Below are 13,409 nucleotides of genomic sequence, written 5' to 3'. Positions count from 1 at the left end.
TCAATCATTGTAATTACTTTTTGCATATACCTTTGTCTCCCTTGCCCCCCTCTTGCTTTATTCTCCTCTCCTATTTTTTTTTTTTTTGCAGTACGCAGGCCTCTCACTGTTGTGGCCTCTCCCGTCGCGGAGCACAGGCTCCAGACGCGCAGGCTCAGCGGCCATGGCTCACGGGCCCAGCCACTCCGCGGCATGTGGGATCTTCCCGGACCGGGGCACGAATCCGTGTCCCCTGCATCGGCAGGCGGACTCTCAACCACTGCGCCACCAGGGAAGCCCCTCTCCTATTTTTTATTTTAATAAAACTATAACCCTGATTAAATCTGATTCTTCACCTCTTAGGTAGCTGAATGTGGCTCTAGGAAAGCACTGATTGGGCCTCACTGGAAGTGCATGACCTCAGCTCTCAAGTGCATCCTTTTGCTGCTCAGTGGTCTCACCTCAGTGCCCTTGTCCAGTCCCTCTCCAGTCCAGTTCCTTTCCAGCTCTCCGTAAGGATGGGGTGGTTCCATCTCAGACCCACAACTCTTCCTCCTAGGGCCTACTTTCAGTTGATTTCCGTACTTGGTACTTTACTGAGAAAATTGAACTTCCACATGACTGTACTGGCTTATAAGTTTTTCTTGGTGTATTTAGGTGTGGTTTTTAAAATTATTTATGTTTCTTTGGTTATTTGGGGTTCTTGAATCAGTGAATTAGTGTATTTCATCAATTCTGGAATTCGCTTATTAGCCTTTATCTCAAATATTGCCTCTACCCCATTCTTTTCTGAGACTTCAATGTAAAAACTTCTCACTTTGTCTTTTCTTTCTTAACATCTCTTCTGCATTTTCTATCATTTTGCTCTCCATGCTGCCTTCTGGATAACTTCTTTTACCTATATTCCAGATTCCTTATATATCTTCATTTGTGTGAGCTGTTATTAAATGTGGGTTCTTAATTTTAGCAATTTTATCTTCCGGTTCTCAAAATTCTATTTGTTCCTTTACAGGTTTGCTGTCCCTTGAAATTTCCTGTTCCTTGCAGATCTTTTCAGGCTTATCTTTTATTTCTTTCAACAGAGTAAGCTTAATTTTATCATACGGGTACAGTAATTCTGGCATCTTGAAGTCTTCAGTGGGTATTGGTCTATGTCCAATCAGGAAAAGAGAGAACACTGAGATGTTTCAAGCAGAGAAGGATTTAGTGAAGTATTTGATTGCAAAGGTGCTAGAAGGGTTCAGGGAGGAGAGTTGGCTGCGGGAGGCATGGCTGCTGATGCCCTGAGCTCTCCTGCAGCTATGTTTGCCTCTTCTGCTCTTTCCCACTCCCTTTTAATTTCCCACCAGTGCTTCTTCCCTTTGGAGCAACCTAGGAAGATTCCAGCTGGCAAGAAGTCTTGTATATGTAGTTTTCAGGCCTCTAACTCTCTGCAACAAAGGCAGAAAAGAACTGAATACCAACAGACAGAGTCTTCTCTTGGTTCTTGCTCCTAAAGTCGTGTTTGTCTTTGTGTGCCTGGTTATTTTTGGATACTTGCATTTCAGAATTACTTGGAATAATTCAAAGCCTTGAGTCTTTTCATCTGCTTGTCAGATCCCTGGGCGGCCTACCTGGCTGGGATATGAGATGACAAAATCAGGTGAATACCAGAAATTTCTTATGGTTCAGCCTGGTAGAAATTATGACAAATTATCTGGAGACCTAGTTTTTCATTTTAGTAATAATTGATTACCAGTGCTACAATTCATTCATCAATTTAACAGATATTTGAGCTCCTTCTTTGTGCTAGATGCTGGATTTAGTCAGTAAAGAGAAACCAATTTGGAGGGTGGTTATATACTTATGGAGGTTACAAATTTAAGTCCCGTATACTGCTGGAAAATGAAATGCTTTGTGGATAGAGCAGGAAAGGGGAAACTGGGAGTACAGATGGGAAGATTACAGTTGTCACTGGAAAGGTGACATTTGAATGAAATGAGCCAGTAGGACATCAAGCAGAAGAGGGGCCAATGCAGAGAGGCCCTGGAAAAGGCGGGGAAGGAGACTGGCTGAGGCAGAGAGACGGAGGGTGGGTAGGTGAAAAGGAAAGAAGAGCAGATTGAGTAGGGCCTTGTTGGACCTTGTAGGGACCCTGGTTTCGAAAGTGAGCTGATGGGGAGAGTTCAAAGGAATGAAATGATCTGAATTCTGTTTGAAGAGGCTTTCTCTGGCTGCTGTGTTGGTTGGAATGCATTTTCTTTCTAATTAAGTAAAAAATTAATTGGGATTTCATTAACAAATGATCTCTGTGTGTTTATATGTTAAGTTTATTCAGGAGTCTTTTAGCACCTACCACGAGCATAGTAGCCTATAACCAAGTGAATAAAATGGTGGTTGCCTTATAGAATCTGAAGCAAATAAAATTTTATTTACTATGTGTAACAGTTTACTTACAAATAGCCATTCTTACGCAGTCTGATGTCTTATTTTGATGATGTGTATGTAATGATCAACCCAAGCAGTTAGTGTTAAGATCTTAAAATTATTCTCCATGTCACTTTTTAGTATAATTAACTAAATGCATCTGAGTTATAGCTCTCATCTCATTTTTTATTTCTTTCTCACCAAGAGACATTTTTTTTTTTTTTTGGCTGCACCATGTCGCTTGTGGGCTTTTAGTTCCCCGACCAGGGATTGAACCCAGGCCCTCAGCAGTGAGAGCATGGAGTCCTAACCACAGGACCGCCAGGGAATTCTCTCACGAAGAGAACTTGAAACGCTTACATATACATGACATAGAATATGTATGTATTTTCATCTACCATGGAGCCACTTTGACTGCTATGGTTGTTTTTAATAAAGAGAGCTGCTCTGAATCTTAAAGTACCATTTGTAAGTTTCCTGAAAAGTTTTTATATCTGCTCCAAGGTTTTTATCCCTGTCCTGGAGGAAGGCTGGGGACCATTCCTGACTATATGTTCCTCACTTATACTTTTGACTTAGGAGTGTTTTGACAGTTCCTAGGTATAAATAAAGGAGAAGGAGAATTAGTGGGTAATTCAGTCCCTGACTAATCAGTCTGGTGCTTTAATAGAAATGTATGTGGGAGGAGGGAATGCAGGGCTTCCCTTTCATTTCATTTATTTCCACATTTTGCTTTTAAATTGAATTTAATTAAAATGGGGTAGCCAGATATCTGAGTCAGTTAACAGCTTGTAAGAAGAAATAAACAATTCAGACAAGCCTTTGCTGTTCTTATTGTTATAGTAGTTATTCATTTGGATATTTTGCTGTTTTACCTTTTATTGAGGAATGGACGTAGAAAAGCCATCGAGATATAAATGTACAGCTCAGTGAATTATCTCAAAAAAAGAAATACCCACCCTTCATATGTTAATGGTGGGAATGTAAAATGGCGCAGTCACTTTGTAAAACAGTTTGGCAGTTTCTCAAAAAGGTAAAGAGTTACCATATGACCCAACAATTCTACTTCTAGGTATATATCCAAGGGAATTAAACATGTCTACACAAAAATACATGCAAGTGTTCATAGCAGCATTATTCATAATCAAAAAAATGGAAACAAGCCAAAGGTCCACCTCCAATGATGGATAAACAGAATGTGGTATATTCATACAATGGAATATCATTCAGCCTTAAAAAGGAATGAAGTACTGATACATGCTACAACATGAATGGACTTGAAAACATACTAAAAGAAGCAAGTCACAAAAGGCCACATGATTCTTTTTGCGTTAAATATCCAGAATAGGCAAATCCATAGAGACAAAGCAAATCAGTGGTTGCCAGGGTTGGGGGATAGGGAGTGACTGCTAAGGGTATGAGATTTCTTTCTGAGGTGCTGGAAATGTTCTGGAATTAGATAGTGGTGAAGACTGTACAACTCTGTGAATATATTTTAAAAAACACTGAATTATACACTTTAAAAGGGTGAATTTTGTGGTATGTAAATTATACCTCAGCTCCTTTTTTTTTTTTAAAGGCAAACCAGATACATCCATGTGTGTTTAACCACCAAAGTTAACAGAATATAGACAGTACCCCAGAAGACCTCCCCATCCCCCTCCCGATCAATGACCCAAGTTATTCTTGGAGGGAAAAATAGCAGCTGTTTCTACTGCTACTGTTTGCTTCTCAGAAGAAGCCATTGTTGTAGACTAAGTATGAAGCTTTATGCTCTCAGCGTTTAGCTAGGACCAGCAGGGAACTTTTTGTAAAATACCATTTAATCAAATGCTTCTTTGTGATTTCATGGTGCCAGTGTGACCTACCTTTCAAAACAGGTGGCTATGTACTCTTGCTTTTATTTATTTTTTAATAGAAATGAGTTTAAAGTTTTTAACTAATTTTTTTCACATAACTTTTTTTTTTTTTTGTACCACATGTATTATTAGCCTGATCTCTTTGTCAGTAGTTTGGACTTAACTATTAAATATTTCTTATTTTAATGCTCTGCCTAATCGTAGGCAACCCCCCCAACTCACACTAGAGGTATGGTTTATTAAAACTATCTTTTGGGGGAGCCAGATTAGCATTAATAGTTCTTTTATTCTACATATCATATCTGATCTTAAATTTTAAAAGAAACTACCACTAAATATTTTTATGTTTTTAAATGTTTTAAACCCAGAATAAGGTCAGTGTTGATTTTTTTTTTGCTTTTCAGCGATGTCTTGGCATTGCCAATTTTCAAGCAGGAAGATTCCAGCCTTCCATTGGATGACGAAACCAAACACCCGCCCTTCCAGTATGTGATGTGTGCAGCAACGTCACCAGCTGTGAAGCTGCACGATGAAACGCTCACGTACTTGAACCAAGGTTGGTACGGCTGCATCACACTTTAAGAGTTCACAAAAATCTGAAATAGGGTTTTGGCATTGCAGCCTAGAATAATGGTAATAATTGAAAATTAGATTCTTTTTCTCAGTTTTTACAACTTTAGTTGTAAAATTGTAGGAATTTTAGTGTGAGCCAACAAAGCAATATACAGGCTGCATTTTTGAAAACATATATTTGAATAATCATTAAAAATACATTTGAGTAACCATAAAGACATTCTACTTTTATACACTTTTTAAAAAGAAATTATAAGTTTGTGGAAACTTATTTGCACAAAGAGGGTCTGTGGAACAAGATTTATTACAGGATTTCTTTAGACAAAATCCAAAGGAGGAGCAGGTAATAAAGGATGTCAGTTATTTTTAGGAACATGGTTTCAGTGTGGAACTTGAGAATGAATCAGAAGTCCAGCTAGCAAGGGACTTGGTCTCAGGAACGAAGCAGGTTTGTGCTGGTAATAGAGTCCAGCAAGGTGGAGTCTGTGGCTAAAGTAAACTGCGTCAAATCTTGTCTACACTTAATGAGAATACTATGTTTCGGTGATATGAGAGCGAGAGTGGGCAGAATGGAAAACGGAGATGTGAGGGTGGGATATACAGTTGGAAAGAGGAAAGGATTTTTTTGAGGTGCTCTCAGCCGTTTGGGCACTGGCCAATGTGACTTACCAATGTAAACAAAAGTACTTAGTTATGCAGGAATTCATTTGTTGGAGACCTATACTGAAAGCATGTTGGACTCTTATTTTTAAAAAGAATTGAACGTTTTTATTGTTATAAAAATAGTACATACTTCATAGAAAAATTGGGGAATATGTCAAGGGATAAAGCTGAAAATGGACTTCAGTTACATCCCCCTCAGGAGAACCAGTTAACATCCTAGGTGTGTTTCCTTGTCTGTATATTTTATTTCAACAAAATGGGAATTAACATCTGTTCACTTAAGAGTATATTCTGATTATTTTTCTGTCATTAAATAGACTCTTTAATTTCTCAAACTTTTGGAAGGAACTATAGATTTTAGACTACTTACTAGTGATTATTTCAAAATGTGGAAGAATAGCTTCTAACTTTTCGTTTAACATATTAATTTAGAATTTATGAGGTTTTACTTCAGGTAATTCTAATTTGTAGCCTATGGCAACACTGATTTTGTTGTTAATACTATTTTAGGATTTGTTTGGGTAGGCATTCAGTTTGAGACTTAAGGTTCTTTCAAATCTGAAACTTAAGAGTCTCTATGGTAATCTGTTTTAGCTATAAAAGTATGAGAAGAAGCACTGTAGAGGTAAGGCTACAATATTCAGTGTAGCTTTATTTCTAATGACAAAAAAAGGAAATAACCAGAATTTCTCTTACTTAGGGAATAGTTGAATAAGTTACATGTATACCATGGGATGAATGAGCATGTGCACATACACCCCTCTGTTTAAAGAACATTGGATATGTCTGTCTGTTGGCCTGGGAGAATATCCATAACTTATCACTGTTATTGTTAAACTGGATAAAGACATCTCACATTGATAAAAATTGCAGTCCACCATCTATAGTGATAATGTATTAGACCTGCATTCACAGAGTGCTGACTGTGTATGAAGCAGTGTACTAAATACTATACGTATGTTGTCTCACTTCCCACAATAACCTGAGGAGAAGTGTTATTGATCCATTACAGATTTTAAAAACGGAAACTTAGAGCAGTTGATAGACTTGCTCAATGTCAGTATGGTCAAGCTTAAATTTTAAAAAATAGTTACTGAATATCTACAGTAGTGTGCACAAGTCTTTTTTTTTTTTTTTTCCACACCGCCTGGCATGTGGACTCTTTAGTTCCCCAACCAGGAATCTAACCTGAGGCTCCTGCAGTGGAAACATGGATCCCTAACCTCTGGACCACCAGGGAATTCCCCACAAGTATTAAGTGTACAGCTCAATGAATTTTTACACAGATCATTCCCTTGAAAATACTACCTATGTCCAGTATTTCCAGTACCCTGGCAGGCTCCCTTGTATCCCCCTGCCAGCTGACACCCACGTTCATGGTGATCAGTATAATAAGTGCAAGTGATTTTCTGGCATGTGACTATGCTCCCTGCAGTATTTATGATGAGTATGTTCTTGGTTGTAGAATTGTGTTAATTTACCTCTTAATTTCTCCCAGACTTTTAAGGAAAAAAAAGTGGAAAAGTGAACTACATATACAGGCTGCATTTTTGAAAACATATATTTGAATAAACATTAAAAATACATTTGAGTAACCATAAAGACATTCTACTTTTATACACTTTTTAAAAAGAAATTATAATACTTTAAACTTACATGAATATCAGACAGTTCTTTCACAGGTTTCTCTCCTAGCATTTATCTCCTAACATTATATTTTGACAAAAGGTTCTGAACCCAAGATTTTTTGTGAATCCCCTAAATCATTTTCAAATTTTTAATGAATGTATATTTTTCTAAAGAGAGGATCCATAGCTTTTCCTAGATTCAGGCTAAGTTTGAACCTGATTGAGATGTTGCTCGAGTGTCTTTCACCCCACCTCTTTTATTTTTTTATTTTTATTTTTTTGTGGTACGCAGGCCTCTCACTGTTGTGGCCTCTCGCGTTGCGGAGCACAGGCTCCGGACGCGCAGGCTCAGCGGCCATGGCTCACGGGCCCAGCCGCTCAGTGGCATGTGGGATCTTCCCGGACCGGGGCACGAACCCGTGTCCCTTGCATCGGCAGGCGGACTCTCAACCACTGCACCACCAGGGAAGTCCCACCCCACCTCTTTTAAACTGATAAGTTAACAAAGGTCCGGACTTAGCAAAGTGTCTTTTTTTTTTTTTTTTAATTGAAGTATAGTTGATTTACAATATTGTGCCAGTCTCTGCTGTACAGCAAAGTGACTCAGTTATACACATATATACATTCTTTTATCATACTCTTTTCCATTATGATTTATCCCAAGAGATTGGATATAGTTCTCTGTGCTATACAGTAGGACCTTCTTGTTTATCCATTCTAAATGTAATAGTTTGCATCTACCAACCCCAGACTCCAAATCCATCCCTCTCCCTTCCTCTCTCCCCCCTTGGCAACCACAAATCTGATCTCTGTGTCTGTGAGTCTGTTTCTGTTTTGTAGATAAGTTCATTTGTGCCATATTTTAGATTCCACATATAAGTGATACATTTGTCTTTCTCTTTCTGACGTACTTCACTTAGTATGATAATCTCTAGTTGCATCCATGTAGCTGCCAGTGGCATTATTTTGTTCTTTTTTATGGCTGAGTAGTATTCCATTTTATATATTTACCACGTCTTCTTTATCCATTCATCTGTTGGTGGACATTTAGGTTGTTTCCATGTCTTGGCTATTATGAATAGTGCTGCTATGAACATAGGGGTGCCTTATCTTTTGAATTATAGTTTTGTCTGGATATATGCCCAGGAGTGTGATTGCTGGATCACATGGTAATTCTATTTTTAGTTTTCTGATGAACCTCCATACTGTTTTCCATAGTGGCTGCACCAGCTTACATTCCCACCAAGAGTGTAGGAGGGTTTCCTTTTCTTTACACTCTCTCCAGCATTTGTTGTTTGTAGACTTTTTAATGATGGCCATTCTGACCTGTGTGAGGTGACACCTGATGGAAGTTTTGATTTGCATTTCTCTAATAATTAGTGACATTGAGCATATTTTCATGTGCCTACTGGTCATCTGTATGTCTTCCTTGGAGAAATGTCTATTAAGGGTCTTATGCCCATTTTTCGTTTGGGTTGTTTGTTTTTTTGTTGTAGCATTGTATGAGCTGTTTGTGTATTTTGGAGATTCAGCCCTTGTGGCATCACATCATTTGCAAATATTTTCTCCTGTTCCATAGATTATGGTTTTTTTTTTTTGTTTTTTTTAATAGTTTCCTTTGCTATGAAAAGTCCTGTAAGCTTGATTAGATCCCATTTTTTAATTTTTGTTTTTATTTCTATTGCCTTGGGAGACTGACCTAAGAAAATATTGGTACAATTTATGTCAGAGAATGTTTTGAATATGCTCTCTCCTAGGAGTTTTATGGTGTCATATGTTTAAGTCTTTAAACCATTTTGAGTTTATTTTTGTGCATGATGTATGGGTGTTTTCTAACTTCATTGATTTACATGCAGCTGTCCAACTTGCCCAGCACCACTTGCTGAAGAGACTGTCTTTTTCCCATTTTATATTCCTGCCTCCTTTGTCAAAGGTTAATTGGCCATAGGTGTGTGGATTTATTTCTGGGCTCTCTATTCTGTTCCATTGATCCATATGTCTGTTTTTGTACCAATTCCACATTGTTTTGATTACTGTAGCTTTGTAGTATTCTGAAGTCTGGGAGAGTTATGCCTCCTGCTTTTTTTTTTTTTTTCCTCAGGATTGCTTTGGCAATTCTGGGTCTTTTATGGTTCCATACAGATTTTTGGATTATTTGTTCTAGTTCTGTGAAAGATGTCATGGGTAATTTGATAGGGATTACATTAAATCTGTAGATTGCTTTGGGTAGTATGGTCATTTTAACAGTATTAATTCTTCCAATCCAAGACCATGGGATATAATTTCCTTTATTACTGTTTTATAGTTCTCAGTGCATAAGTCTTTCACCTCCTTGGTCAAATTTATTCCTAGTTTTTTTTTTTTTTTGGTGCAATTTTAAAAGGTACTGTTTTTTTACATTCCTTTCTGGTATTTCATTGTTAGTGTAAAGAAATGTAACCGATTTCTGAATGTTACTTTTGTATCCAGCTACTTTGCTGGATTCGTTAGGTCTGGTAGTTTTTGTGTGGAGTCCTTAGGGTTCTCTGCATAGTATCATGTCATCTGCATATAGTGACAATTTTACCTCTTCCCTTCCAATTTGGATACCTTTTATTTTGTTTTCTTGTCTGAATCCTGTGGCCAGGACTTCCAATACTATGTTGAATAGAAGAGGTGAGAGTGAGTATCCTTGAGTGTTTTTTTTTAATTTTTAAAAATTTTTAATGTTTTTGGCCATGCTGTGTGGTATGTGAGATCTTTGTTCCGCAACCAGCGATCGAACCCACACACCCTGCTTTGGAAGCGCAGAGTCTTAACCACTGGACAGCCAGGCAAGTCCCGGGGTATCCTTGTCTTGTTGCAGATTTTCACAGGAAGTCTTACAGCTTTTCACCATTGAGTACTGTATTGGCTGTGGGTTTGTCATAAATGGCTTTTATTGTGTTGAGATATGTTCATTTTATACCCACTTTGGTAAGAGTTTTTTATCATGAATGGATGTTGAATTTTGTCAAATGCTCTTTCGGCATCTTTTGAGATGATCACGTAGTTTTTGACTTTTCTTTTGTTAATGTGCTGTATTACACTGTTTCATTTGCATAAGTTGGACCATTCTTGTGAACTTGGGATGAATCCCACTTCATCGTGGTGTATGATCTTTTTTATGTGTTGTTGGATTCGGTTTGCTAATGTTTTGTTGAGAATTTTTGCATCTATATTCATCAGAGATATTGGCCTGTAATTTTCTTTTTGGTGGTATCTTTGTCTGGTTTTGGTATCAGAGTGATGGTGGCTTCATAAAATGTCTTTGGGAGTGTTCCCTCCTCTTCAGTCTTAGGAAGAGTTTGAGAAGAATCAGTATAAGTTCTTTTTTGTATGTTTGGTAGAATTCACCTGTGAAGCCAACTGGTCCTGGACTTTTGTTTGTAGGAAGTTTTTTTATTACAGTTTCTGTTTCACTTCTAGTGATCAGTGTGTTCACATTATCTGTTTCTTCTTGATTCAGTTTTCATGGGCTGTATGTTTCTAGAAGGTTGTCCATTTCTTCTAGGTTGTCAAATTTTTTGGCATATAATTGTTCATAGTATTCTCTTATTCTTTTTGTATTTCTGTGGTATCAGTTGAGATTTCTCCTTTTTCATTTGTTATTTTGTTTATTTGGGTTCTCTTTTCTTCTTGTTGAGCCTGGCCAAAGGTTTGTCAATTTTGTTTACCCTTTCAAGGAACCATCTTTGGTTTTAGTGATTTTTTTTTTTTCTTTTCTATTTTTTAGTCTCTGTTTAATTTATTTCCTCACTGATCTTGATTATTTGCTTCCTTCTGCTGACTTCAGGTTTTGTTTGTTCTTCTTTTTTTCTAATTCTTTTAGGTAGTAGGTTAGGTTGTTTATTTGAGATTTTTCTTGTTTCTTGAGGAAGGCCTGTATTGCTGTGAACTTCCCTCTAGAACTGCTTTTGCTGCATCCCATAGATTTTATATGGTTGTGTTTTCATTGTTGTTTGTCTCAAGGTATCTTTTTAATTTCCTCATTGACCCATTGTTTTTTTTAGTAGCATGTTGTTTAGTCTCCATTTAATCTTTTCTTTCTCATTTCTTTTCCTATTGTTGATTTCTAGTTTCATGCCTTTGTGGTCAGAAAAGATGCTTGAAGTAATTTCTATACTCTTAAATTTGTTGAGGCTTGTTTTGTGCCCCAGTATGTGGTCAATCCTAGAGAATGGTCCATGTGCCCTTGAAAAGACTGTGTGTTCTGGGTTTTTTTGGATATAAAGTCCTGAAAATGTCAATTCAGTCCATCTGTTCTGTTGTGTCATTTAGGACCTCTGTTTCTTTACTGATTTTCTGTCTGGATTGTCTGTCCATTGATGTCAGTGGGGTGTTAAAGTCTCCTACTATTACTGTATTCCCATCACTTTCTCCCTTTATGTCCATTAGTATTTATGTTTTTGGGTGTTCCTATATTAGGTGTATATATGTTGCCAAGTGTAAAACCCTCTTGTATTGATCCTCTTGTCATTATATAGTATCCTTCTTTATCTTTCTTTATAGCCTTTGTTTAAAAGTCTGTTTTGTCTGATCTGAGTATTGCTACTCCCTTTCTTGTCAATTCTGTTTGCATGAAATATGTTTTTCCATCCCCTCACTTTCAATCTGTGTGTGTCCTTTGTCCTAAGGTGGGTCTCTTGTAGGCAGCATATTGTAGGCTCCTGTTTTGTTTTGGTTTTTTTTGGCTGTGACATGCAGCTTGTGGTATCTTAGCTCCCATCAGGGACTGAACCTGAGCAGAGCCCTTGGCAGTGAGAGCACAGTGTCCTAACCACTGGACCACCAGGGAATTCCCTAGGCTCTTGTTTTTTTATCCAGTGTGCCACTCTATCTTTTTTTTTTTTTTTTTTTGCGGTACGCGGGCCTCTCACTGTTGTGGCCTTTCCCGTTGCGGAGCACAGGCTCCGGACGCGCAGGCTCAGCGGCCATGGCTCACGGGCCTAGCCGCTCAGTGGCATGTGGGATCTTCCCGGACCGGGGCACAAACCCGCGTCCCCTGCATCGGCAGGCGGACTCTCAACCACTGCGCCACCAGGGAAGCCCCCACTCTATCTTTTGATTGGAGCATTCAGTCCCTTGGCATATGTATTTATTGCCATTTTAAACCTGGTTTTCCAGTTGATTCTTTTGTTTCTTCTTTGTTCCTTTCTTTTTGTTTTTCTTTTTGTGGTTTGATGATTTCCTTTTATTTTATGTTTGTGTTCTCTTCTTTTTGGTTTCTGTGAATCTTTTGTATGGTTTTGATTTGTGGTTACCCTGTTTTTCAAGTATGTTAACCCCTTCCTATATCTGCTTGCTTTAGGCTGTTAGTCATATAGGCTCAAACGCATTCCATTAAAAAAAAAAAGGAATCTGTATTTTCTTACTCTCCTGCCCCACATTTTATGATTTTGATGCAGTACTTTTTTACATCTTTATGTTTATCCTCCTGCTGTTCTGTGAGTTTATCATCACTTGCACAAATAGGTTTTCTTTTTGATACTGGCTGATTTAAGCAATTTAGTTTCCAGTTGTGGTTTCCTGTTTCTTATATCTTCTGGTCTCTTTTCTATTTAGAGAAGGCCTTTCAATATTTCTTTTAGGATAGGTTTAGCATTGCTATATTCTTTTAGCTTTTGCTTATCTGAGACATTCTGATTTCTCTTTCTATTCTAAATGATAATATTGTTGGGTAGAGTATTCTAGGTTGCAGATTTTTCCCTTGCAAGACTTTGAATATATTTTGCCACTCCCTCTGGCCTACAGTGTTTCTGTAGAGAAATCAGCTGATAGCTTTATGGGGGTTCCCTTGTAATTAAGTTTTTCTCCTGTTGCCTTTAGAGTCCTCTTTTTATCTTTAACTTTGTCATTTTTATTATAATATGTCTTGATGTAGGTCTGTTGGGGTTCATCTTGTTTGGGACCCTCCATGCTTCCTATATCTGGATATCTGTTTCCTTCTTTAGGTTTGGGAAGTTTTCAGCCGTAATTTCTTCAAATACATTTTCAACCCCCTTTTCTTTTTCTTCTCTTTCTGGAATCCCTATTAAGCCTAGGTTGGCATGCTTTATATTATCCCATAGGTCTCTTATATTGCTTTCCTTTTTTTTCATTTGGCTGACTGCTGTTTTGCTTGCGTAATTTCCATTATTCTATCTTCCAGATCGCCTCTTCTTTCTCCTGTGTTATTCATTCTGCTATTCATTGCCTTTAGCTCAGCTTTTGTCTCAGCAAATGAATTTTCTAATTTTTCTTGGTTCCTCCTTATAGTTTGTAGTTGCTTTTTACAGTAATG

At 37.7% G+C, this 13,409-nt stretch overlaps 1 protein-coding gene across 8 annotated transcripts in view; it reads left to right on the top strand.

Moving 5' to 3' along the window:
- UBP1 (upstream binding protein 1) overlaps positions 1 to 13,409 on the top strand; it is a 70,778-nt gene that overhangs the window by 12,136 nt on the left and 45,233 nt on the right. For 7 of the 8 annotated variants that reach the window (XR_010946908.1, XR_010946907.1, XM_067753619.1 and 4 more), the window contains one exon: positions 4,649 to 4,800. Coding sequence is in view for 6 of the 8 variants with exons in the window: in XM_067753619.1 (XP_067609720.1) it covers positions 4,649 to 4,800 (152 nt within the window). In the remaining 2 variants the exon portion in view is untranslated. Of the gene's footprint in view, positions 1 to 725; positions 1,622 to 4,648; positions 4,801 to 13,409 lie in introns of those variants that run through there. The other variant, XM_067753623.1, reaches the window with a different exon arrangement.

The sequence above is a fragment of the Pseudorca crassidens genome, chromosome 10 (genome assembly GCF_039906515.1).
Source record: "Pseudorca crassidens isolate mPseCra1 chromosome 10, mPseCra1.hap1, whole genome shotgun sequence".
Lineage (NCBI taxonomy): Eukaryota > Metazoa > Chordata > Mammalia > Artiodactyla > Delphinidae > Pseudorca > Pseudorca crassidens.
The sequence above is the reverse complement of the archived record's forward strand: the minus strand, read 5'-3'. Positions and strand labels throughout refer to the sequence as shown.